Source organism: Brassica napus, chromosome A3 (genome assembly GCF_020379485.1).
Source record: "Brassica napus cultivar Da-Ae chromosome A3, Da-Ae, whole genome shotgun sequence".
NCBI lineage: Eukaryota > Viridiplantae > Streptophyta > Magnoliopsida > Brassicales > Brassicaceae > Brassica > Brassica napus.
Window position 1 is genome coordinate 33030296 of NC_063436.1, and position 27671 is coordinate 33057966.

General features: G+C 39.4%; 2 protein-coding genes and 1 non-coding gene across 3 annotated transcripts; 1 reads left to right on the forward strand and 2 right to left on the reverse strand.

Moving 5' to 3' along the window:
* Nucleotides 1-18610: 18610 nt before the first annotated feature.
* LOC125607767 lies at nt 18611-18717 on the reverse strand. The gene has a single exon (XR_007338837.1). It is a non-coding gene; the product is annotated as a small nucleolar RNA R71 (small nucleolar RNA).
* Nucleotides 18718-23017: 4300 nt separating this feature from the next.
* LOC106442270 lies at nt 23018-24045 on the forward strand. Its single transcript, XM_013883972.2, has 3 exons — nt 23018-23218; nt 23308-23681; nt 23886-24045. Exons 1-3 carry the CDS (start codon nt 23018-23020, stop codon nt 24043-24045), a joined length of 735 nt encoding a protein of 244 aa, XP_013739426.1.
* Nucleotides 24046-25676: 1631 nt separating this feature from the next.
* LOC125607245 lies at nt 25677-27134 on the reverse strand. Its single transcript, XM_048777136.1, has 2 exons — nt 27119-27134; nt 25677-26122 (listed from the first exon to the last, which is right to left on the reverse strand). Exons 1-2 carry the CDS (start codon nt 27132-27134, stop codon nt 25677-25679), a joined length of 462 nt encoding a protein of 153 aa, XP_048633093.1.
* Nucleotides 27135-27671: the final 537 nt, after the last annotated feature.

The window sequence follows — 27671 nt, forward strand, 5'->3', positions numbered from 1 at the left end:
GCTTAACCAGTCCATGTTGTTGTTGAGAGGGTTGTATACATCGTTAATCTTCGTGTTGATGTATGCGATCTCCCATTCATCATTCTTCTCTGCCAAACTTTGTGGTTCTGCAGGGATTTGGGATGCCTGTGGCTTGACATCGATCGATATTGCTTTGTCGGCGTCGATCGATGGTGATGTCGTAGCTTCCTTCTCAAGGCTGTGCTGCATACTCTCAATCTATGTCCTCATCTCTTCCATACTTCTGAAAAGCTCATTGTAACCTCTGTGCAAAGGCTGATAGGTGTCATCTACCAATGTCTTGAGTTCATCTCCTAGCTTTTCCTGAGCTCCACAAATACCAGTCACCATCTCATTAATCTCATCCTTGGTGTAGATCTCTGGTGCCAGTCTTGTATGTGTGAAGGAAGTGGCATGTTCTGGATGGCATATGTGACTCTCATCATGTAGTGATGCTCTCTCCAGAATTTTTCTGATGTTGTCCTTGGTAACAGGGATCATCTCACCAGCTACGCTCCTTGTATATCCAAACTTATCTCTGTAGACTCCATATTCGTCCTTTTGTTCCCATATGAACTTTCTGGCTCCATAGATATCATAAGCCCGATGTCCAAAATCGTAACGTCTGTCGATCCATGGTGAGGGTGCTTTGTCGAGCGACGTTGGTGTTACCCTGTCGAACGATGTTGGAGCAACCTTGTCGATCGATGCGTGGCCAACTGGTCGGTATGATTGGTGTGAACCAATTGCTGTTGTGTTAGCCCATGGATGTTCATCTGGAACTGTTGGAATGTTGTCTGTAATGCTGCGTTGCTGCGTAAACAAGTTGTCTGGTCCATTGGCCACCTGAAGAATGTCTGCTATGTCCTCTCTGGATACTTTTAGAATTCTTCCATCCATAGCTCTTGCATGGTCATATGGGTCCCTGAAAATACCAAATTCATCAGAAGTTAGAAAACTGTAATCCATACTCATATTCTTCTTAGTAAATAAAGAAAGTTGAGGTTTAGAATGAGTATCGATCGATGTTGATACTGGAGTATCGATCGATGGTAGACGTTTGTCTGCGGAATTAGGGTTTTTGGATTGAATGCTCCTCCTGGATGTTCCTTCTGATTGGTTTGTGGGACCATTCATCTTTTCTGCTTCGGTCTCGTGAGAAGTAATCTGGGGTGCAAAACTCCTTATATAGGTATTGGTAAACCTACTTGGAATTGGAATATTCCCTTTTTCCTTTTGAAAGGCGGCGGCTTTAATATCGATCGATGTACCAGGTATGGTATCGATCGATGCATAAGAACGTTTTGCTGGATGAGGGTGGGTATCGACCAATGCTGAGTGAACTATATCGATCGATGGTGGAGACGTGTTGTTGAAGGAATGGCTGAATATATGTCATCCTACATAGCAATCTCTATAGCTCTTTCCTTCTAGTAATCATCATCATACTCCTCTGTAGGATCCTCATTGGATGAAGGAATTACAATATCCACTGCAAAACTTTCATAGAATCCACTGGTTGCCCAACTGCCTATTGAATAGTCATCTCGTCCTCTGTTGTTGGGTTGTTGAAAGGCAAAGTCTGGATAACACTGATCTGGTGATGTGAAGTGGTCTACCGGTTGCTTTCCGTCGAGCGACGTGGCATAGCGTTCATCGGTCGTCGGTGACTCATTGGAATCGATCGATGAAACAGTGTGAGTGTCGATCGATTCCGAGTACTCTGTTTCGTAGTCTGCTCCACAATGGCATGTTGCAATGTAGCCAAGATCATTTCCAAGCTCCACGAGGTTGACTTGTTGTCTCACAACTCGAACTAGGTCATAGTGGACGTCTGGATCTATCAGTGTCAGACACAATCTGTTGGTGTTCATGTCACATACAGCTCTTACTGTAGCCAGGAAAGCTCTTTCAAGCAGAAGTGAAGAGTTCCAATTTAGCTTCATGTCCAGGACATGAAAATCTACTAGGACAAGGGCATTACCAATCTGTACTTCAAGGTCTCTTCTGATGCCTCCTGAGCTTCTTTCTGAAAGGTCCACGAAGGTGAAAGATTCTGATGAAGGCTCTATTTTTAGACCCAGCTGGTCTGCTATAACCTTAGGTAGTATGCTGACTGATGCTCCTGTGTCACAAAGTGCATGGGGAAATTCAATACCCTTCACCACACATGGTATTGCGAACTTTCCAGGATCACTCTTCTTCTTCAATGTGATCCTTAGTTTCATCATTTCCCTAACATGATGAAACATTCTCCTAATGTCCTCCTCAGTTTCCTTTGTCTTTCTGAAGAACATCCACAACCTGTGTGTGAAATAAACTTCATCAAAAAGTTTCTCCACTGGGATTCTGAGGACTCTCTTAGTGAAACCATCCAACTCCTTCTCATTAGCTTCCCTCTTAAAGTTCTTAGGAATCTTCTCCTTCCTATTCCTCTGGTGTAGTGTCTGAAGGGTTGGTTGTAAGTCCTGGTGGGTTGGCTGATGGTTTAGGTGGTGGTCTGAATGCGTTGATTCAGTCATTATCAATAGATGGTAACCTCACTCGGTAGGTGAGAGGTGCCTGTCGATCGATGGAAGATGAGGGGGGTCGATCGATGTCGGTCTCTCTTTGTCGGTCGACTGCTGGCTCATGCGGTCGATCGATTTTGACGTAGAAAGGGGAGGGTGGGTGAGGATGTTTTTCGGCGAATTCCTCATGAGTCATGATTCGAACTGTACTACACTCTGCAGTCAATTCAGCAGACGACGTCGATCGATGTCGAGGGTAATTTGTATCCATTGACATCGGTCGACACCATTGTGATCCGCCGAAACGCATGGAGCTTTCAACTTTGAAATCTCCTTCTCCAAGCTTCTCGTGCCTCACCACTTGCCAAAAATCATCATCTATGATGACATTAACGTGGTGTTTTGCTCTCTCAACTCCTGCCTCTCTAGCCAAGGCTTCTTGCCTCTTTACAGTGTCTTCAGTCTGAACTACTTGCATTTCAAGCTGCCTAACCTGAGTCCCGAAGATCCCAATTCTTGTGTTCAGACTGTTGTAGGAATAATCTATCTTCCCATTTAAATCCACAGTGAGTTGTTGCTGTCCTTCCAGAACTCTATCAAGCATTGCTTCAATCTTGCCCTCCTGAGTCTGTGGTGGTGGATTATGGTAGAATGGGTTTCCATAGCCTCTGTTGTTGTTGCTGAAAGGTTTCTGAAACTGTGAACTCTGGTTACTCCTCTGACCATTGCTATAGAAGTTTCTGTTTCCACCCTGGTTTCCAGACTTCTGAAATCCAGTACCTCCAATGTAGTTCACATCTTCTTCTCCTTCCATGTCTACAGCCTTTTCTCCTTCAGCTGAGCAGACTTGCTTCCTGAGAAGCTCATGAACCATATTTAACTTTGCTTTAACTTCGTCCATCTGCTCCTTCCCTAGGGATGCAACAGACTTCTTTCTTTTAAAGTCAGTGTTCTTGGTGCTGCTGCTGTTTGCTAGATTTTCTATCAGTCTCACAGCTTTCACCGGATTCCTGGTGTTGAAGTTTCCCTCGCTAGTTGTATCAAGAGCCATCTGATACCTCAAGGCGATACCTCTGAAGAAAGTGCTAAGCAGTTGCACTTCGTTGAATCCGTGGTGTGGACAGTCTCGCTAGAAGAACTTGAATCTGATCCACGCGTCTTTGAAAGAATCTCATGTCTCTTTTGTGAATGTAGCGATTTTGCTTCTCAAGTCTTCAGCGCGTGCCTCATCGAAGAAGTTTCGCAAGAAAGCATTCTTGATTTTGGCTCAGGATGTTAGAGATTCTGTGGGTAGTTACTTAAGCCAGTGCATCGCTTCTCCAGTCATAGAATACTCACGATAAGTAGTCCTCAGGGACTCCATCCATACAAATAGCAGCGATAAGATCCTCGAACCTTTCAAGGTGGTCCATAGGATGCTCGTGCGGTAACCCAGAGTAAGGTATCTGATACCACTCAAATTACTCTAAGGAGTGTTACTCTCATAAAAAAAAGTTCAGATGTAGTACTTAGGGATCGAATCCACAAGGAGCTAGGGAACAACTAAATCTAGTATTTATTAATTCTAAGAGTTGTAAATGTTTAAATGAAATAGCAATAGTAACAAGCGAAGTAACTAGTAAATGTAACTTGGTTGGAAATGATATTAGATGCAGGGCCACTATTTAGGTGTTGGAGATTATAATACCTATAGATGCCTATTTGTTGTATGCATGATATGTTAGAGCTCAATCGCTTAACTCAGTGATCAGCTGTTGCATGTCTCACTGGTTAACAGGCTAGATCTCGTGTCTCAACGGTTATATGTCGACAACGAGAGAGTGTCGATCGATGGTCCTATAGGGACGTCGACCGATACACCTTTGCCAATGTCGATCGATAGTCAGTTGAGGACATCGATCGACGGGTTCTAGCCAGGCCTATGCGCGAGTATGATATGCCCTATTAAGATACTAAATTGGCGGTTAGCCCTCTCTAGCAGTCCTAATATGATAGATAGATGTCATGATGGGATAACAAGGGTGCTTGAGTATGCAATCCTATGATCAAGATCTAGTTAGCAAGGTTAAAACAAGCAATGAATACAAATCTATCATTAATATCACAACAACGCAGATCTATAGTTTGGGGGCTAATCCCACAAACCTATCTGAACCCTGGATCTAATAATTGAACTACTCAGACATAGCAAAGCAATTCATAACAATAAAGAAATAGAAACTCATAGTATATATGAAAAGAAATGATAACAAGGAGTTCCAATCACAAGTGATCTTCTCTCCAAAACTTGTAACAAAAAGGTCTCTACCAAAAAGCTCTCTTCTGCCGTCAAAACACTTAGGCAGTATATAATCTACTAGGTTAAAAACTCGTCAGGGAATTTTGGTAATTTGGCTTGGCCTTGGGTTTTAAGTCTGCTGAATCCAAAATGTCGGGTGTCTGATGTCTCGACATCGATTGATGGTACTTGTGTACATCGATCAATATAAATCTTCATCTTTCGAGGCATCTCCTGGTATCGATCGTCAGCACGGGTATCGATCGTCAGCACTGATGCGCATCGATCGATTGTTCTTCCTCTCGTCGACCTCTACGTGGTCAGCTCGGGTGAAATATCCTTTAAGCTCCAAAATGCTCCAAAGTCATAGCTTTTCTCCGAAATGCACCTGAACCTGAAAACATACCTAGAAGAGTAAAAAACATAGATATATATATATATATATATAGTAAAACACCTATATACCATGGATGAAAACGGGTCAAATCCAAGGTATATCAGTATCTGCGACACGAGTGTGTAGTACTGAGGCTTCAGCTCGAACTTCTGCTTCTGAATCTCTGGAAGTCGAATAGCTAATCTGTTAGCGTAGTACTCATCTGGACGATTGTAGTCGGCCAGTGCCCTTGGTCGAGCAGCCTCTTCTACAGGTTGAGCAGCTCCTGTAGCATCAGTATCAGGGATTACATTCCCCTGAGCATCTGGTTTCTGACCTGTTGCATTACGCAGATGACCATACTGGTCATACAGGTTTCCATTCTCATTCTGTCCTAGAATGACAATCATAACCATGCTTTGCGACTGAGGATCGATCAATGTATGCGGTGTAGTGTCGACTACATCGGTCGACGATGAAGGTCGGGTGTCGGTCGACGGTTGGGTGCGAGAATCGGTCGACGCGAAACCTGCTGCGTCGATCAATGTGGAACGTTGGTCTTTGTGGATCGAGCGTTCCAAGTGAGCAGCATCTTCTGAGAATAGGAATTGTTTGTTCTTGTTGCTTTTGGTACTGCTGGGCATGCACCTTAAAATACATGAAATTTTTTTGTGTCAGAATGGGGGTCGAGAAAAGAATAAGAATCAATAACACTAAATCTAATGGCGATCAAAGCTTCCCAGCAACGGTGCCAAATTTGATACCACTCAAATTATCCTAATGAGTGAATTACTCTCTCAAATAAGAGGTTCAGTTGCAGTACTTAGGGATCGAATCCACAAGGAGCTAGGGAACCTATTAAATCTAGTCAGGTTATTAATTCTAGGTGTTTGTTGTTTTATGGGTTTAAAGTAAATAGCAATCCTAATTGAGTAAGGCTATTGCTCGACTAACAAGATGATTGGAAGTGTAACTTTATTGGAAGATATTAGATGCAGATTTCTATTCAGGTGTTGGAGATTATAATCCTATAGATGCCTAACAGTTGAATGCATGATATATTAGAGCTGAACTCCTTAATTACAGTGATCAGCGATGGCAATGTTTCACTGGTTAACTTACTAGATCTTGGATCTCAACCTGCTTCTTTTAATCACAAGAAAGTGTCGATGGATGATCCTATAGGGATATCGATCGATTCACCTTTCGCAATATCGATCGATTGTCAGATGACAATATCGATCGATAGCTTCTAGTTAAGCCCTAGGCGCAGGTTGATAATGCTCACTAGTCTCCTAGATCAGCGGTTAGCTCTCTCTAGCAGTCCTAGCATGACATATTAGATTCAGGACATGATGATCAAGGATGCTTGACACATGCAAATTCCTAGGTTCAATATTCTAGTTAGCAAGGCTAGAACAAGCATTAAGAACAATCAATCAATGAATATCACAACTAAGTAATTTTATAGTTGGGGCTAATCCCTCTAACCTATTTGAACACTGAATCTAACAAGTAAATTACTCAGACATAGCTACGCAATTCATGACACAAAATATAGATAAAAACTGCATAGAATAAAATAGATGAATCAATGGAGTTCCAATCACAAATCTCTCTATGATCTTCTCTCCTAAAACTTTCTCTCTCTCTCTCTCTTGCTGAAAGTAAGAATACAATGATGGTAAAAACTCTCCTGCCTCCTAACACTTAGGGAAGTATATAACTATTAGGTTAAAAACTCGTCAGGGGTAATCTTGTAATTTGGTGAAGCCTTGGGTTTAAAGTCGGCTGGAATCAAGTCGTGTGTTTTGCGTCTCGACATCGATCGATGGTACAGGATGTACATCGATCGATCATAATCTTCAATCGTCGAGGCTTCTCTTCTGTATCGATCGACGGCACTGGGTGATACGTCATAGATCTTGACAAGGATCACTCAACAGGATTTTGGATATGAACTCGCTAAAGTAGGGAGATCTGATGGTTTGATAGGCGACACACAAGGTTGCGGAAAGGCCTTATGATACTACCGACTTCGATTGTGGTTTGGAATGTGACGTCAAGACCAACAAGGAAAGATTTGTTTACTTGGAGAACCACTCAACAAGAAACAAGAACTGTTCTAAGAAAAGAACAAAGAGATTAACTCATAAACTTTAAAGGGAAAATCAATTGATTGATAATGAAGAAGAGTTTACATATTTATAGTACTTGTGATAAATGAAAAGACATTAATAAAAACACTTAGGAAATAACAAAGTTGACTGAGAATGTGGAAGGTCAGTCAAGATACTCTTCAGCTTCAGATCTGGTCGATGTGACTCTTCGGCTGATTTCTACATTCATTCGATCAAGTTGAAGTCGCCGCGGTAAGGAGCTGGACGAACGCAGGACGATCTGGACAATCCATGGCCTGATCAAGCAATGTACTGATGCGGACTAAGTCTTCAGATAGTTGGATGATTTGTGCCTTAGAGAAATCTGAATGATAAGAGTCCAAGAGGGAGTCGGACATGAGGGTTAGTCCATTGGCTCGATCATTGGAAATTTCGGTTCGTGCCAAACGGACCAAGAGAGAGAAGTCTCGATCATTTTGGGAAACCTCACGATCCAAGTGAAGTCTGGCATGATCCAAGTCAAGTCTGGCTTGGCTTTCGGTGTGAAGTCTGGCACGATCCAAGTCAAGTCTGGCTTGGCTTTCGGTGTCAAGTCTGGCATGATCCAAGTGAAGTTTGGCTCGGCTGTTAACTTTGGCTTGTCAAGATGGTTGGGAAGGACGCGTACTGGTTCGGTCAGATCGGTCTTCAGGCCATGGACTTGGTCAAAGCTTCATTCCGGATGTAAGTGGGTCGAGGCGGTACACGGCTAGATCGTCCTGGGCGGTACAGCTAGGAAGGCGAACCTCGGCTGAGCTGTCCTGAACGGTCTGATCTCCATTCTGGTATGGTTCCATCTACTGATCCATGGACTGAGGCGCATCATTCCCTCTCTCTTAAAAATGATTTGTCCACAAATCTGGATCATTTCAATCTTTTCTTTACTAGATGCCGAAGAGAATGAGAGTGAGGGATCAAAATGCGAACTTTTACCTTCCAGACTTTCAATAGGAATCCGATCCAGTGCATACTAAGCTCCAAAACAAGCTGATTAAGTTGATTAAGGTTGGGATTCTCCGCTCATTCCCACTGGATTAAATCCATCTGTTGCTAATCCTAGATAAACATTTCGAATTTCCTCTGCAAAATCAGGATATACCTTGTTAAAATGCTTCCATGCTGCAGCATCAGAAGGGTGGTGCATTTCTCCTTCTAGCGACTCATGTTCTGCGTGCCATCGCATTTGTGGTGCAGTAGACTCTTGTTGGTACAGACGCTTCAACCTCTCTGTAATAGGCAAATAGAACAGTGTCTGTTTTGGACGCCTCTTCCCATTTCCATGGATGGTTCTTGTGATATCTATCTTTCCCACAAAACCGACACACCAATAGCCCGCAATCTTCTTTCCAAAATAACATATAATTATCCTCACAAATATAGATCTTGACAACAGGGAGACCAAGCGACTTCGTCAGCTTCTTCATCTCATAATATGACCCATGAGCTATATTTGGTTGTGGCAAAACATCTATAAAAGTTTGTGATATCTCATCCATACATGACTCCGCCAAATTATAATCAGTTTTTACTTTCATTAAACGAGATGCCAAGTATAGTTGAGAAATACCTTCAACACATCCATCATATAGTGGTTGATTGGAGGCTTCAAAATCTTCAAACACTTTCTTCATATTGCTCTTCATTGGGTTCTTCCATCAAATTTTCCGGTATTTCAGTTGACCCAATGTCTCCTCCAAGAATGTTCTCTTCATATGGCCGTCTTCTGCATAACTTGCTTCATTTTTCATACCTATAAATTTACCTCCTGTCGATGATTCTCCAGGGTCATAGTAGCTTTATCCATGGATTGACCATACATAATAATTACTTTTGAAGCCAACTCGGTAAAGATGGCGAGATACGGTTCTTACATCACGTTGCGTTCGGTTTCCACATGTTACACAAGGACATAACATGGTTTTTCGTTCCAAATTTTTTTTTTGACTTGAGGCAAAGGCGATAAAAACTTCAACACATTCGCTAAACTCTCTTGAAACATTATTAGTACTTGGATCAATATGTCGATCCATCCACTTTCGATTTTGAAAATAATAAGAAATTGAAAACTCTCTTTTTTTTTCTTTTTTTTCTTTCTTTTTAGACAAATCGTCTGATCTCACGTTTGAATTGTGAATTGTTATGGTAGTTGGTTGCAATGTGAATGAATTCTCATGCGTTTGCTTATATAGGAAAAAAATTGCCACGTTTCTGCCACGAAAATTGCTACACTTTTTGCTACGAAATGGCACGAAAATTGCTATGATTTTGCTACGTTTCTTTTCGTGGCAACCTATAAGAATCTTTCATGCGCCCAACCAGACGGATGTAATTACACTGAGAAAACACGCCACAAAATTTCCCACGAAAGATTTTTGTGACTTCAGTTTTTTGTATTTATCCCTACCTTACGTGCAGGATTTGATTGGTGTGATATTATTATCGGTGGGCTTGCCATGATTTCCTATGAGAAGATTCGTGGCAATCACTTTTTTTTTTTGTTTTTTTCTGTCCGACTAATATTTATTAATAATAAATTTCGATAGCCACGATTAAAACGTAGCAAAACGTAGGAGTGTTTTCTACGAATTACCGCGTTAAAGATACCCACGATTATTTAGTGGCAATTTCGTGGCTAGCCCTTGCCACAAATATATATCCGTAATAATTTCGTAGCAAGGTTTGCTACGCCACGTTTTTCTTTTTCGTAGGATTTTGTAGGTGGATCGTAGCTTTTATGTTTTTGCCACAAAATTTGCGTAGTATTTTGGTGGCTATGGCCCTGCTTTTTACTAGTGCGTGATGATTTTGCTGATGGAGAAAACGATCAATAAAGCGAGTGATCCTGTTTTTGATGAATTTGCTAGAATTTCTAGTCTTAAGAATAGCTAGGGATGTCAATTTCGTATATGGCTGGTAAATCATAAAATAATCATAAATCAGTTCTAGCAAGCATTTCTTTTGAATCAGTGCACCAACATCGGAATCTCTCTTGCTACTACGGTCTTAAGGGAAAAAACCGAAGAAGAAGAACTGTAAATCTTTTGGATTCAAGTCGCCACATGAAGTATATTTTGTACCTAGGTGGAGATTGTAGAAAAGGGTTCGATACGAGAAATGTTTTCTGAATCAATGAGTGCTCTCGCTTAGATGCCACACAATTACTAAACAATTAAGTAAGAGTCCATACCTCGTGCAGACTAATATATATATATATAAAAATGTAAAATTTTGTATCTAAAACTAAATTATTTAGTTAGATACAGTTACACATATTAAACTAATCACTTTTTTGTTGAGCATTCTATTTGTTTTCCTTTAGCCAAATTCCAATTGTTTGTTAAGTGGTTTTCCTTTTTAGTGTTTATTTGCGATTCTTCTCTTTAAAAGTATAATTATTCGTTTAATGAGCAATATATTGCTTTAACCGAAATTTGTTTCAAGAATAAGAAAGATAATGTTTGTCTAATTTTGATTGGTTATACTTTAGTTCAGTGTTTTGCAGTTATTTTTGTTTAGATAATGTTTTGGAAAAAAATAGATGCTAGATATCTCTCAAAAATTTAAGAATTTATTTTATGGTGGTTCTTCATTTCACCCTTGTTGTAAAACGTTTAAAAGTGAAGTAAGTGGTATTTTAATAAGAGATAGCTTAATCTCTCCTTTATGAAAATACAGCATAAATAATAGCTTGGTACTTACAGATTTTTTTAATTCTTTCACCATGTCATACAAAATTTTCACAATAATCACATATATAAGAAATATCACCATCATCGTAAAACAAATAAAATTTTATTAATAATATAAAATGACATAGAATATCAATTTACAAAAACAAAAACTATTATTACCTTTTATTGATAAGGCATATAAGAGCATGCACCCTTTCATCTATCAATATATTTGATTAAGCATTTTTTTTCCGATGAACCCTATGAACATTAATTTGATTAAAAATTTAGATAATTTTCATCTTCATTAGAATCTGAATTTATAGCCACAAAATAGAAGAAACCATCTATATCATGATGTTTATCCAAATTATATAATTTATATACATGTTAGAACCAGTGTCTTGAGAATGTTTACATGATCTCTTATGTTTCAAAACATTCGTCATTGTGTTTTAAAAGTTTACTGTTAGTATGTTTCTTAATACGATCTATAATCAAGCATTATGCTAATATTGGTGGAGTATAAGCATACAATTTTATAGTGATAAGTATTATCAGAACCTACAGTAGTAAAGAACATAATTTTTTACTAAACACTTACAAAACTAAAAATAATAAATTACGTACACATGCTAAAACGTAAGATTTTTTTTCCTTTTAACTACACCTATAAACTAAAAACTAGATCTTGACCCGCGCTTGAAAAGCGCGTATATGTTTTCGAATTAAGTAATTTTTTAAAAATAAATTATAATATATTATTGTGTATAAGTTTCGGCACATATATCTGGAATCGAGAACTGAATCGTACCGAACTAAAATAAAAGGATATTAAGTATTTTTATATTTGACCCAAACCTACGGTTGAACCAGTAAATTCGATGATTTGTATATAGTTTAGTTCAAATTTAATGAAAATTTAAATCTGTTAAAACCCAAAAAAAAATTATTATTAACCTGTGACCTAAACCTGGTCGACCCATTAAAACTCCAAAAAATTGATATTATTTATTAATTTAGAATTTTAAATATCTTTAAATTTTACTTTGATGATTCTTACTATTCTAAAATAATGAAATGCTATTAGAGAAATCAACATTTATTTATATGACAATATTAGTTTGTTTTTGTTGTTTATAATTTTTGAGAAATAAGCTTAGAGATGTTGGATCGTATAAGAAATATTTAAAATATTTATTTATTACTATTGTGAATATGTAATTTTAAATCGTTAGAGAAAAATAAGATATGTTAACAACCTAGTTAAAAACAATTCGTATAATTAAGTTAAGAATTAGTTTATACCAAATCTTATAGATATTTTACTTGTTGTACTGGTAAAATATCACGTGAACAATTTGAGTATGTTTTAGTAATAATGATTATAGTCGATTGTTGGGGATAAAATATTCTCAAATCTGAGTTCTTACTTTATATAATTACATGAATAATAAGATTAACATTACTGTTAGAATGAATGACGGAGCCGATTTTTTAGGAACAAAAATATTCGCAAATATAATTTAGTTACTAAGAATCTTACCATCAATCCGCATATAACTAATTTTTATTTGAATTTAGTTGTTCAAGTAATTAAGACTAAAAAAATTTGTCATCAACAACAAAAAAAATTAAATCGATGATGAATGTTGATGTTATTGATCATGGATGAATTTTTATTGAATACAAAAAATTACAGAAAGAGCTTTACATGTACGTGAATTAAAATTCACATTTGGTTTCTGTGTGTCATGATTTGAGTAAAATGTTGATTTGATTACATTAAAAGATAAAACATTCAGAACAAAGGTACTATTAATGAAAATTAATCTTTATAGGTAACATTGTGCTTCTGTGAATCTATTATATAATAGGAGAGTTTCTCTCCTCCTGATGCGACACGTCAGCGGTCTGTGGGTCTCACTTTTTAAAAGTGTGAAAAAATATCAAATATGTGACTCGAACCCGAGTGGTTGAGATATAAGCACCTACAACTATACCATTGCACTAAAGGATACTTTGTACATTGATGGTCGAAACTAATATATATTATAAAGGTCGGAAACTAATATAACATTGTGGATCCCACTTCTTTTTATTTTTTTTAATTGATGGGTAACGAATGGACTTCGACAAAAAATAGACTTTGGGTTTATTGATTTTCTTTTTATTAGGCTTTGTATCTGCCCAAAGTGGTTATACGGACAAAGCTAAGAAGATTAGGGAAGCCGCCATCTTCACCATCTCCTTCGTCGCTTGCGATTCCCCTTTCGGCAATCAGCTATTATGGTCGATCTTTAAGGCTCTACGCACGTTCTGCGCCTACCAAACGCTTAGTTTCTCCTCTAACGCCTTCAGAGCTCTCATATATATAGAATATCTCGAGGTAATAGCTCCATCTTGTCTCAAACTTTTCTTTCTTAGTTTTCCGATCGCTTTACTTTTTCACATCCGTCACGAAAATGACTTATTCAGCTGCTCCAGCCGCTTCAGCCGCTTCAGCCGCCGTTCCCTACTCCACCTTCAACTCTCTCCGCCTTGGAAGGTCCATTCAGTCCATTGTTGGTCGGCTCATCCGATTCTAGGATTCCAGGAATATTAACAAGAATGGAGAGTTTATGGGCATCACCATTCTCCTCCTTGATGAACTGGTGATGATTGTTTCTAACTTATTTTTTATCACTTTAACTCTGATTTACTTATTCTTTGTTCATATATGAAACGTGTCTTCATCTTTTTGTTTTGGTTTTGTCTTTGGCCTTTTTTATGAACAACTAATGATTTTTCTCTGTTTTTATTATAGGATTCTTTGGCAATCTCCAAACAAAACAGAAAAACTGAATGAATTATGTTTTAGCAACCGAATCTAAAAAAAATAAAAGACATCTTACTTAACAAATTAAAACCTTTTCTTTTGCAGATTCCAACGACGACGAAGCACCCGAGGACTAACGACAATGGAATGATGCGGACAAAGCCTAACTGATGTAAGTAAACTCCTCTTCAATAACGCAACACACTATTATCGCTCCCCAATCTCACAAACTTAAGCTCTAATCATGCCAGGGATCCCACAGGTGATGCTGTCCCGACGACGGAGAAAAAAAAAGAAAGATAACCTAACGTTTTTTTATTTTCAGTTTTTAAGTTCAAATCATGTTTTAGACATAGAGCCCAACATAATCTTAGCGATGAAGATTTGTGTAGCTTTAATATATGCTACAACGGTCCTTGAGCTCCCTAACAAGTACTAGCAAACAATGTGTATTTTGAAAAAATAAAATAATTTTGTAATGCAATTTGAAACTTTGAGTATTTATTCAAACAACGGATATATACAGAGTTGATAACTTGATATGGACCCCCAAATAAGTTGGTGTTGCGCTGTCACAATATCTGTCTTTTTAATTTCATATACCTGACGTAAGCTTCTTCATCTTCTTCTCTTTCCCTTTCCGTTGTTCCACGCTCTCTGTTTCATGTTTAGGTCTTTTTTACATTCTCTATATTTTACCTTAATTATACTTTTTGAATTTTCCTTCCGTTTTGGGAGATGTCTCTAACTTGAGTTAATCGTCAAAAGCTAGGATCAATTTTGTTGTCTTATTTCCGATAAATTTTATTTTTTAATATGCACAAATCTTAAACAACACCAACATCCCGTAAATCATACCGTCCCACCGATATCCAAAATAACCAGCTCCGCGCTTGCACGGAGTCTCAGCACCTAGTATATAAAAACACAGGTGAAGAAGTACTCCTTCGACATTTGATAGAAGCAAAATTCATAACAGAGGACTAACAAATAAAATTTAAACTTGCACTTTAAAACGTCATAACTCTCATAAAAAACGCAGGTTGAAGAAGAACTATACATTCAACATTCAATAGAAGCGTAAACCGTCAAAGAGGAACTTGATTTCCTCTTACTCAGAAACATTTTAATTGTGTAACTAAATATAATTGTAACATGTAATGTTAGTTTGGTTTACATGGTACAAATATAAAATAATGTAACCAATGAGTTAAAACCAGGTACATCTATAGGGTTAAATATTTTTCATGTGTTGTATTATATTATTATATAGGAAATACCAAAATAAATTTAAGTTTAATGAAAGGGTCCAACAACCTTGTATAAGTAGATTTCTTAGGACTCCTTCCCTTTTAATAGTATTGATAATAAACTACATATACTTATTAAAGGGAGAATTGAAAAAAAGGACACTTTGAACTTTTGTTTATCACAATAAGACTTTTCATACTTTTGACAATTCTGTACATGTTTTACCCTTCTCTAATGGGAAAAATAGTAAACTGAATATTTAAAATGTAAAAAAAATATGAAAAATGTTGGAAACATAAATATGACAATATATATGTTTAAAACTTTTTTTAAAAAATTGGAATCATATTTTATTTTATCTTCTAGCTACAGTTAGAATGCTCTTTCTGGTAATCTATCTAGTTTATATGTCTGATTCTAAGTTTTAAACATAAATATATCAAAGGTATATACCGTAAACTACCATTTCTTCTACATTCTAGCAAAGATAGATTCGGTTACGTTATAATCAAGAAAGATGTCTTCGGTATATCTAGAGCTTGATAACGATATATAGCCACAACTCAATGATATAGGTCGGTTATATTACGTGACATAACTTGTTCTGCCTTTTACCTTATATAATGCCTACAGGAAGAATACATCTCTCACCAACTATATGGTGGTCTGCTTAGGTAGTGTATGTATTCTAGTCAAATCGTTTAAAATATGGAAACTTCCATATTTGGTTAAAGAAGCTTCCTAAATCTAAACTAAATCTATCATAAATCTCTCAAAATATAATTGAGAATATTTTCTCCACGTTCTTCTCCTCCTCCTCCCACGATCTTTTTTTCTTCTTTGTGTTTCTCTCTTCTTCATCCACAAAGTCATCTCTTCTCTCTATCAACACTACATGGTTCTAATCTATGTTAAATCTGGTGAATGGGTGTCTAGTTGCAGTGAAGATTGGAGTTTCATGGTAGACACAGCAAGGCGTGGTCGAATGGTAACATTAGAAACTACTACTCCATTGGAGAAGCTCAAGAGTATCGTGTGTGAGGATTATTGGGTGGACCATAATGTTCTTAATACCGAGTTCAGTTATTCGATGGTGAATCAAAGAGGGAATCCTCCAATTATTATCACCAATGATCGGCAAGCATCTAATTTTGTGGCGTATGCAAAGAGGGATTCATCTATTATCTTGTGTGTCACGTTCTTTGGTTTTGGTGTAAATCAAAAAGAACGAGTCAATATTGATTTGAATAAGGAGCCGTGTGATTCAAGTAATGTTAAGGATGAAGAAATTCCTGAGATAACTCGACCAGATTTTGTGAAGCCATCAAAGGATCATGTCGCTGCGGATGGTTCCTGTGATGTTGGTGATATACATTGGATTTGACCCATTTTTATCCATGGTATATAAGTATTTTACTATATATATATATCTATGTTTTCTACTCTTCTAGGTATGTTTTCAGGTTAAGGTGCATTTCGGAGTAAAGCTATGACTTTTGAGCATTTTGGAGCTTAAAGGACATTTCACCCGAGCTAGCCACTTAGAGGTCGACGAGAGGAAGAACAATCGATCGATGCGCATCAGTGCAGACGATCGATATCAGGAAATGCCTCGACAGATGAAGATTAATATACACAAGTACCATCGATCGATGTCGAGACACCAGACGCGACATTTTGGATTCAGCAGACTTAAAAACCAAGGCCAAGCCAAATTACCAAAATGCCCTGACGAATTTTTAACCTAGTAGAATATATACTGCCTAAGTGTTTTGACGGCAAAAAGAGAGAGCTTTTTCTAGACCTAGTTTTGTTACAAGTTTCATTTGGGAGAGAAGATCACTTGTGATTGAAACTCCTTGTTTCCATTTCTTTTCATTTATACTATGAGTTTCTATTCCTTTATTGTTATGAATTGCTTTGCTATGTCTGAGTAGTTCAACTGTTAGATCCAGGGTTCAGATAGGTTTGTGGGATTAGCCCCAAACTATAGATCTGCCTTGTTGTGATATTCATGATAGATTTGTATTCATTGCTTGTTTTAGCCTTGCTAACTAGAACTTGATCATAGGATTGCATACTCAAGCATCCTTGTTATCCCATCCTGACATATATCTATCATATTAGGACTGCTAGAGAGGGCTAACCGCCAATTTAGCATCTTAGTAGGGCATTTCATACTCGCGCATAGGCCTGGCTAGAACCCGTCGATCGATGTCCTCAACTGACAATCGATCAACGTTGGCAAAGGTGTATCGGTCGACGTCTTAATAGACCATCGATCGACACTCTCTCGTTGTCTGCATACTAACCGTTGAGACACGAGATCTAGTCTGTCAACCAGTGGTACATGCGACAGCTGATCACTGAGTTAAGCGAATGAGCTCTAATATATCATGCATGCAACAGTTAGGCATCTATAGGTATTATAATCTCCAACACCTGAATAGTGGCCCTGCATCTAATATCATTTCCAACCAAGTTACATTTATTATTTACTCGCTTGTTACTATTGCTATTTCATTAGACATTTACAACCTCTAGAATTATAAAAACACTAGATTTAATTATTCCCTAGCTCCTTGTGGATTCGATCCCTAAGTACTACATCTGAACCTCTTTTGATGAGAGTAACACTCCTTAGGGTAATTTGAGTGGTATCAAATTTGGCGCCGTTGCCGGGGAGCTTTGATCGCCATTAGATTTAGTTTTATTGATTCTTATTCTTTTCTCTACCCCTTTCTAATAATCTTTTTCTTGTCTTTTCAGGTGCATGCCCAGCGGTACCAGAAGCAACAAGGAGAAAGACTTGCTGTTCTCAGACGATCATGCTCATTTGGAACGCACCATCCGTAGAGGTCAACGTTCCACATCGCTCGACGCAACAACTTCGTCGTCGATTGATACGCACAACCAACCGTCGACCGACACCAGACCATCATCGTCGATCGATCCCATTCGTTCGACAACGATCGATTCTACACCGCGTACATCGATCGATATTGTGTCGTCAAAAATGGTAAACATTATTATTTTAACTCAGGACGAGAACGGAAACCTGTATGACCAGGCCGGTCATCTGCGTAATGCAACAGGTCAGAAAATAGATGCTCAGGGAACTGTAATCCCTGATGCTGATACTACAGGAGCTGCTCAACCTGTAGACGAGGACGCTCGATCGAAACCACTGGCCGACTACAATCGCCCAGATGAGTACTATTCCAACAGATCAGCTATTCGACTTCCGGAGATCCAGAAGCAGAATTTTGAGCCGAAGCCTCAATACTACACTCTCGTGTCGCAGATATCCTACTCTGGGTTACCGCACGAGCATCCTATGGACCATTTGGAACGGTTCGAGGATCTAATCCCTGCTATTCGGATGGAAGGAGTCCCCGAAGATTACCTGCTGTGCAAGCTCTTCAGATACACGCTGAATGGAGAAGCGATTCACAGCCTTAGGCAGCAACCCACAGGATCTTTAACATCCTGGAGCGACATCAAGAATTCTTTCTTACGAATCTTCTTAGATGAGGCGCGCGCTGAAGAACTTTGGAACAAAATTTCCACATTCTCGCAGAAGGCTGGAGAGTCCTTCAAAGATGCGTGGATTAGATTTAGGTTCTTCCAGCGAGACTGTCCGCACCACGGATTTAACGAAGTGCAGCTGCTAAGCACTTTCTTCCGAGGTCTCGCCTTACAGTATCAAATGGCCCTTGATACGGCGAGTGAAGGAAACTTTACTACTCGGAATCCGTTGGAAGCTGTGAGACTTATCGAAAACCTTGCTAACAGCAGCAGCACCAAAAACACTGACTCTGAACAGAAGAAGTTTGTAGCCTCTATCGGAAAGGAACATATGAACGAAGTAAGAGCTAAGTTAGATGTGGTGCACGAGCTTCTTAGGAAGCAAGTCTGTTCAGCTGAAGGAGAAGTAGCAGATATGGAAGGAGAAGAAAATGTGAACTACATCGGAGGTACCGGATTCCAGAAATTGTGAAACCAGGGCAGAAACAGAAACTTCTTTGGAAATGGCCAAAGAAGTAACCAAAGTTCACAATTTCAAAAACCCTTCAACAACAACAAAAGCTACTCGAACTCTTACTACCAAAATCCACCACCCCAGAATCAGAAAGCAAGATCGAAGAGATGCTTGATCGAGTACTGTTGGGACAACAACAAATCACCGTGGATTTCAACGGTAAAATAGACTCCGCCTACAACAATCTGAACACCAAAATCGAGACCTTAGGGACTCAGATGAGAAAACTTGAAACCCAAGTAATTCAGATGGGCGAGACTATAAAGAGGCAAGAAGCTTTCGCTAGAGAGGCAGGAGCCGACAAAGGGAAACACCACGTAAATACCATCATAGATGATGATTTCTCGGAAGTGGTGAGAAATGAAAAGCTTGAGGAAGGAGACTTCGAAATCGAAAGCTCCATGAGTCTCGGCGGATCCCAATGGTGTCGACCAATGTCGATGAACTCGCATTGATCGACAGACCATGATGAAGATCGATGGACGGATTACTCCAGTCATCGATCGACGTCGTCTGCCAAATCGACTGAATGCAATGCGGTTCAAATTCTAACTCATGAAGAATTCGCAGCTAAGCATCCTCACCCACCCTCCCCTTTCTATGATAAAATCGATCACTCGGTTGAGCCAACCATCGATCGACAGAGTGAGTCCGACGTCGATCGTCACAACACACCTCCCATCGATCGACAGGCACATCTGACATACCGAGTGCGGTTACCTTCAATCGATAATGATTACATCAACGCACTCAGACTACCACCTAAATCGAGTGCGGGAAGTCCAAAGACTGACCGGCAGAATCGCAGCGCTTAACCGATTTATTTCACGATCAACAGATAAGTGCCTGCCCTTCTACGACGTCCTGCGAGGAAATAAAAAATTCAAATGGTCGGAAGAGTGCGAAAACGCCTTCCAACAGCTGAAGCGTTATTTAGCTACTCCTCCAGTCCTCGCAAAACCCGTGGAAGGGGAGCCTTTATTCTTGTACATCGCTGTGTCGGCAACGGCCGTAAGCGGAGTCCTGATCAGGGAAAAACGCGGGGAACAGAAACCTATTTTCTACATAAGCAAAACCTTGCTGGATGCCGAATCTAGGTATCCATTGATGGAAAAATTGGCATGCGCGGTCGTAACATCGTCCCGAAAACTAAGACCATATTTCCAATCCCACACAATCGTCATCCTCACGACTTTTCCCTTACGGACAATTTTGCATAGCCCAAGTCAATCAGGCCGACTGGCTAAGTGGGCGGTCGAGTTGAGCGAGTATGACATCGAATACCGACCGAGGACGAGCGCAAAATCATAAGTGCTCGCAGACTTCTTGGTCGAACTTCCAACGGGAACAATAACCAATGAGGAACCAAATTCCACCTGGCTCCTCCACGTCGACGGATCCTCATCCAAGCAAGGATCGGGTATCGGAATCCGTCTCACATCTCCAACGAGCGAGATCTTGGAACAATCGTTCAGGCTGGAATTCCATGCCTTAAACAATGAGGCCGAATACGAAGCATTAATCGCAGGGCTACGTTTAGCTCACGGCTTAAAAATACGCAATCTCCACGCTTACTCCGACTCCCAGTTAGTGGCCAGTCAATTCAGCGGAGAGTATGAAGCCAGCTACGTAGCAAACGTCGATACGACACCAGTCCATGCATTCTCGTCTATCTTTCGATGCTATCTCCCGAAGACCGTAGCGAACTCAGTTCAGGTTTTCCGCCATTCTAAGTCATCGATAAAACTTTGCGGTTAAAACCGCGGAAAGTTCATTCTTTATCGAAAGAAGTCGTAATAAACGTCTCGAGTCGGAAGACGGCCCAAAGGGACCTAAAACACGACTCGAGGCCCATCATATGATTTCTTAACCAAAAGCCCGTAAACCATAGGATGGTTTACGCTTGATTCGCAAGGGAAGATAATTGTCAAGTTTCCACGGATAAATACAGAATTTTGAAGATAATTACGAAGATCGGAAACAATGGAACATTTCCATTTTTATGCTATGACGGCTTAAGGGCAGAAGAGTAAAAGCGTAAGCCGACCTAGGAGCGAGTATATAAGGAGTCCTTTGCGAGAGGCATGGGGGTGGGGGGGGGGGGCAACTCTTTTAGACTAAGAATTCTCTGCACTTAGAAACTTTAGGCTTTATTCTCGACAAGTTAGGTTTCTATGACTGGCACTCAATTACTAGACGAACTCGCCCAGGTAGTTCGATCTCTTGTCCAGCTCTATCAATTGAACTACGTTCGGCTTGATCCTCGAAAGGGGTACGTAGGCAGCCTTTAACAAGGTTCAGTCTGAAATCAATTAAAAACCTTTTATGTATCTTTTTCGTCTTTTGTTATCGAGCTGTGACTCAACTAGGTTTGAGCTTTTAGGCCTCTAGAACTAAGTAACTCGCTGACAGCCTTTGCGGCCAAAGCTTTTATGATCTCTTGTAATGATCGCAACGCTCTTACGTGGACTCGAAATAAGATCTACTGTTTTCTCTAACCTCGTTTGATATCTTTTCATTATTTCTATATATATTTGGTCACTTGTCGTTCGCTCTTGCAGAGATCCGGGACCTCTGGGAAATTAGGGTTCCTAGTTTCTTAATTTAAACGAAAATCGACAGTGCTAATTTCGGTTCCCACAATATACTTCTAGCAGCTGCAATAGCAAACTCACGAGCTTCCCAAGCGTGCCAGTAAGTAATCTCACAACTATGCTCCAATCTCATAAATTTAATGAATTCATTTGCTTTTGGGCCATCGTTTGCATCACCAAATCGATGTTGTATCAGAGTCCCTGTGGGAACCGATATTCGCACTGTCGATTTCCGTTTAAATGAGGAAACTAGGAAAACCCTAATTTCCCAGAGGATCCGAATATCTGCTAATTACCACACGTCAAGCAATCAGAACACGAGAATAACAACGGTAAAGAATAAGAAATCGAAAAAGAGAGCAAAGAAGATCTTATTCCGAATTTGCGTATGAGCGTTTACAACAAGGTACAAGCCTGGGCTCGAGAACTGTCGGCGAGATTCCTAGTTCTAGTAACCCTAAGATGGCTAAACCTAATTGAGTCGCAGCTCGAAATAACAAAAACGGAAAATTGCCTAAATTGCTCTAAGTGCTAAGTTTGCTCTGAAAAAGTTCTCCCTTATGCTCCTCGCCTAAGACTTCTTATATACTAGCTCCAATCCATGCATTCTCGTCAAACCTTCGAATGCTATCTCCCGAAGACCGTAGCAAGCTCAGTCCATGTTTTCCGCTATTCTAACTCATCGATCAAACTTCGCGGCCGGTCGCTACGTAGCTTTGGCTTGAGCTCGGTCGCTATGTAGCAACCTAGCAGGATAGACGCTCGGTCGCTACGTAGCGACCGAGCGGGACGGATGCTCGGTCGCTATGTAGCGACCGAGCTTGGCTCGAGCTAGGTCGCTACGTAGCGACCGAGATTGGCCGAGCTCGGTCGCTACGTAGCGACCGTGCTGTGTGCATGCTTGGTCGCCGCTTATCGATCGAGCTTTGCTTGTCTGTGGTCCGATTGCCGTACTCGAGCTTGTCCGCGGCCGAATTGGATACATGTCTTTTTCCTTCGGGTAATTGGTATTTAGTGGTTCGATTGAGATTTGAACAAGATTTTACCGCAAGGCTCTTTGTAAAGATATCTTTACGAAGATTACTTTTCGTAAAAACGTTCATGCTGATTTTTACGGACTTTCAGACATTAATTCCGTCGTGACCGATTTTGACCCCAACATATACCAGATCGCAGTTATGCTAAAATACCAGCATATTTGCATATGATTAAAGAAGCTAATCCTGGTATGCATGCTCACTATGAAACTAATGAGAAGGGAAGATTCATGTATCTATTTATGTCATTTGGATAATTAGTTAGAGGATTCTACAATGCAATGCGAAGGGTGATTGTTGTTGATGGAACATTTCTGAAAAATAAATACAGAGGAGTTCTACTTGTTGCTACTGCTGTAGATGGTAACTCTAATTTGTATCCGATTGCATTTGGGGTTGTTGATTCGGATAATGACGATTCATGGGGGTGGTTCTTCAGACAGTTGAAAGTGGTTATTGCTGATTGTCAAGACCTAGCTTTTGTCTCAGATAGAAATGCACATAGAATTTGCATTCATCACATGGAATTTGCATTCATCACTTGTTGACCAATATGGTTGCATTTTTCAAGACAAAGGGGTTGACTGCCTTGGTGGAAAAGGTTTCACGGGCATACAGGTCCGCTGAATTTCAGGAACGTATCACTGAAATTTTTGAAATGAGTCATGAGCTTGGAAGATATCTGCGGGAGGCTGATGTGCGCAAATGGGCTTGTTCTCTCTTCCCTGGTGAAAGGTATGACATTAGGACCACAAACCTTGCAGAGTCCATAAATTCAGTTCTGAGAATACCTAGAGAATATCCGGTTATTCCTTTGCTAGATAGTATAAGAGAACTGTTGACTCGATGGTTCTATGAGCGTCGCTTGGTGAGCTCTAAGCATCTTGATCCTTTAACCACTAAGGTGGAGAAAAAGATTGATAGGAGAATTGTGAAGGCAAAAAGGTTTTAAGTCTACAAGGTTGACGACCTCAAATCGCTTGTGAAAGGAGACATATATGATTGTCATGTTGATTTGGAAAGAAGAACATGCACATGTGGGAAGTACAATATAAGTATTCCTTGTTGACACGCCATTCCTGCCATTTATTCACGAGGTATGGAAGTATAAACATATGATTTTGGGATATTTATTTTTGTTAATTTCAGCTTATCGACTCCAATCAATCACGTTTTTGTTGGCACAGGCATGGAAGTGCACAGATTTACTGACGGCTTATACACCGCTGCAGCGTGGAGAACCGCCTATGTGGACTCAATTAATCCAATCGCAGTTCCTGAGTGTGAATGGAATGTCCCTGGAGGTTAAACTTGCTAAGGTTTTACCACCAGAGACAAGAAAGAGTGATGATCGACCAATAAAGAGAAGGTATGAAGAATCAGTAGAAGACAAGATAAAATCTTTTCAAGGATCAAGAAAGAATAAAAAGCACAAGTGCAGTCATTGTGGTACCGAAGGACACAAGAGAGGAACATGTGATTTACCCATCTAGTTTGTTCTTTGTTTTCTGCTGTCTCTGTTTTGTTTCTTATTGATCTTGAAGCATAGTGATCTTCTGTTTAAGAACTTATTTGACCATTTGGTATTTGCTAAACTCTTGAGACTAATCGATCTATGTTTGTGACAATTTGGTATTTGCAAAATTATTGGTTCTAGTAGATGATAACCACCAAGAAATAACAAGAAACATAGTCTTAAACTTGTTTGAAAAGAAACACAACAATTTGAGGCAGCACATGAACATCATGCATATGCAAGGTACATGAAGACCATCGCCAAACAACACACAAACAAAGCTTTTATGATCCTTAATTCCTTAATGCATTCTGTCATCTTCTCTTCACAATGTGCAATTGCATCTTCCATCTCTTCAATCCTACCCTCATGGCCTTTCATCATGGCCTCACCATCTCTCACTGATTTCTGAAACTCGATATTGTCAACAAGCAGCACATCAAAAAGGTCTAGGAAGTCTTCAATCTCCTCAACAACCGACTTATCAGTCCCTTTGAACAAATGGGTTTTGTCCTTCATCGTTAACATCCAATAAACGGTTAGATTGAAACAAAGACAAAGTTCCATGATCATAAGACTAACCTTCTCAGATCCCATCGGACAACGGTGAAATAATCTTCCTGGATTTTTAACTGTGTTTGAAGTGAAACGAGACACTGCCTCACCGCAATTGCATCTCCTAGGAATTCCGCGTTGTTTGGCGACTAGATCTGTTGGAATGGATGAAGAATTGACCGAATACATGATAGAGTTGATCTCTAAAATTTCGCCGCTGCTATTCTCTCTGTCGAGGAAGAATGAGGAAGAAAAAGGGATAAGTCAAAATAATTTGCTAAACAGCGTCGTTTCATTTTTAAATAATGTGAATTCTACCAAAGGTAGATGAGGAAATAATCACAAAATACATGACTACAACAACCTACCAAACGTATGTACTTTGTCTTCGAATCCTTTAAATTAGTTTCAAAACATGGAGCAAAGAAAGTGGTCTGACAATTGATCAAATGATAATTAGTATAAATTTACATTACTAGTGAATAAATAGATGTCATGTGTGTTTGGGGTTATGATTTCGACTTTGGTTAGAGTTAAGGGTTCAGGGTATATTTGAGGTTATGGGTTTAGAGTTTATTTAGGGTTTAGAGTTTATTTAGGGTTTCGGGTTGGGTTATGAATGAAAGATATATTCTGAATTTGTTTTTGATCCTCATGTTTTATGATCATGTAGTACACATCACAAAAATCAAATTAGAAGAACTAAAGATAGAATTGTTCAGAAAATCAAACAAAGATCAAATTAGAAGATCAATTTGTTCAGAAAATCAAATTAGAAGAACTAAAAATCCTAGAAAATCCAAAGCTAAAGTTGTCACAAATTTTCATCCAAACAAAAGTTTGAAGTTTCTACATAACTAGATACATAATCAATCTTCGAGATCAAAGACCTCTTCTCTCTCCCATGGTGAAGGCACATATCGTGTCATTGCCTCAGCGTAAATGAGATCGTGTGCAGCCTCCCATAAATCCACACCAATCTTCTGTCTGCAACCCATTATTATTTCATCATCCAATAAACCGAGGTCGATACCTAGCAGATGGCATTCCAAGTGCTTGAGTGCGTATGCACCGCAGTCACAACAAGACTTGTTCAGTCTCGCCTTCATAGGCACATCCACGATAGAATATGATGCGAGGAGTAGCTGCTTCTGTCTTTCAGGTGATGCAACAGCATTCACTATCCTAGGAATCAAAGCAGAAAACTTCTCAACGTTTTGTCTATTCCTTCCCCCACCGTAGTCAAAGACTTCCACCCTTTTTTCAATAATGTTGATGCAGACGGCAACCCAGTGATTACATGCGTCAGAGAATACTAAATTTGTAAATGAAACCCAACTGAAAACTAAGAAGTGTAGAGGAGTGAATGATTACCATTTACAAACAAATGAAAGTAGAGACGATCAACATCGACACCCCAAATTTGATCAGTCCGCCCATGCGATGGAAGATCTCCTCTGCCGTAACCAAGAAGAAAATCAGGCAATTCATACGCTTTTTTGTTAGGAAAGAACTGTTGGGATGTGCTGAGGTATATGAGAAGGCATTGAGGAGTTAAGGAAATGAGGAAGCAAAGGAGTGAAAGGAAAGAGTGAGTTGAGCAATGGTACGGACAGATCATCCGTACACTGACCGTACAAGGTAAAAGGGAGGACGGTAACTTCACCGAGTAACTCACATGAACTGAGGTGAAGTTACACTCGACCAAAAGCTTATCCAGACGTTGGAGTGGATAAGAGAGGCGCGCATTGACAGCTAAGACAGGCTGGCAAAGACTGGAAAGGAAGAGCATCTTGGACTTGGATCAGGAAGATGCCTAATCGTGTGAAGCTTGTCATTGGCCGGTTCAAACAAAAGCAAAGGCTCTTCCCTTGACTTCACATGCTTAGCTATCCTTATGTTTTCGAAAAACCCTAATGCTTAGGACTATATATATGTAACCTCAGTCATTAATAAAGATTAGACAGTTCTAAACAATCTTTCTCTTTACACATTTCACTATGATTCTCCATTAGTCTCTAAGTTGTCTCTTAATCTCTTATTCTCGTTCTCTAATCCTTTCTAAACTCAGATAATCCTTTACATTCCTAAAAGTCATAAGAACTTGTTGTATCCAACTTCGATTTGGAGGCAGAACATAGCATTTAAGAAAGCAACACGGCTTGCAGCCCAACGCTTCAAAGTTGTGTTGACTCGCCATATAGACATAACTGCATCAATTTCCTAAATATTCCCAATGAAAATAAACTAATGTAGCAATGAAGATGTGTTACAAAGATAATTTCAACAAATTAGTACAATAAAAAATTACCTCGTTGCCAAGCCATTGTCCAGGATTTACTATCGTTGTAGCTATAGAAAAATTTAAGATTGACGGACCAAGTGGTAAAGGTTTTGCTTTCTTAACCCATTCCGTGAATCTTATCCATGATTCTTCAGAGCAATAACACAGTGACGACTGCGGAGAACCATCTGTGCGCAATGGTGAATCAGTAAGCTGAAGTCCTTTTCCTTTATTCCATATATCCCAATGTGACGGCAGTGGAGCTATTGAATCTTAAACTGAAGTCCTTGGAGTCCACCACTCATCTCCCTTCTTCGTCTGAGATGGATCAAAGCCGGGTACATACGAGGTCTGAGAAAGACCTTCAACGTCCTGCGTTCCTATCCCGGGAATGAAATCATCTGCTTGGCTAAAATTCACATCAAATGAACTCTGTGATGCTTCCTGTTATCAAAATGTTATTAACAACATCATCATCTGCTAGCTAAAATTCACATCAAATCAATTAACAACATAACATTAAGCACAAACAAGGCCACTGCATGAGCATTTTATAAATAGTTGTAATATTTTACACACC

Coding starts and splice junctions, on each gene's coding strand:
- LOC106442270 (XM_013883972.2), top strand. CDS start 23,018: ATGCGAAGGGTGATTGTTGTTGATGGAACATTTCTGAAAAATAAATAC. Junction 23,219..23,307: donor ATTGTCAAGACCTAGCTTTT/GTCTCAGATAGA, acceptor GCATTTTTCAAG/ACAAAGGGGTTGACTGCCTT. Junction 23,682..23,885: donor AGAATTGTGAAGGCAAAAAG/GTTTTAAGTCTA, acceptor TGTTAATTTCAG/CTTATCGACTCCAATCAATC.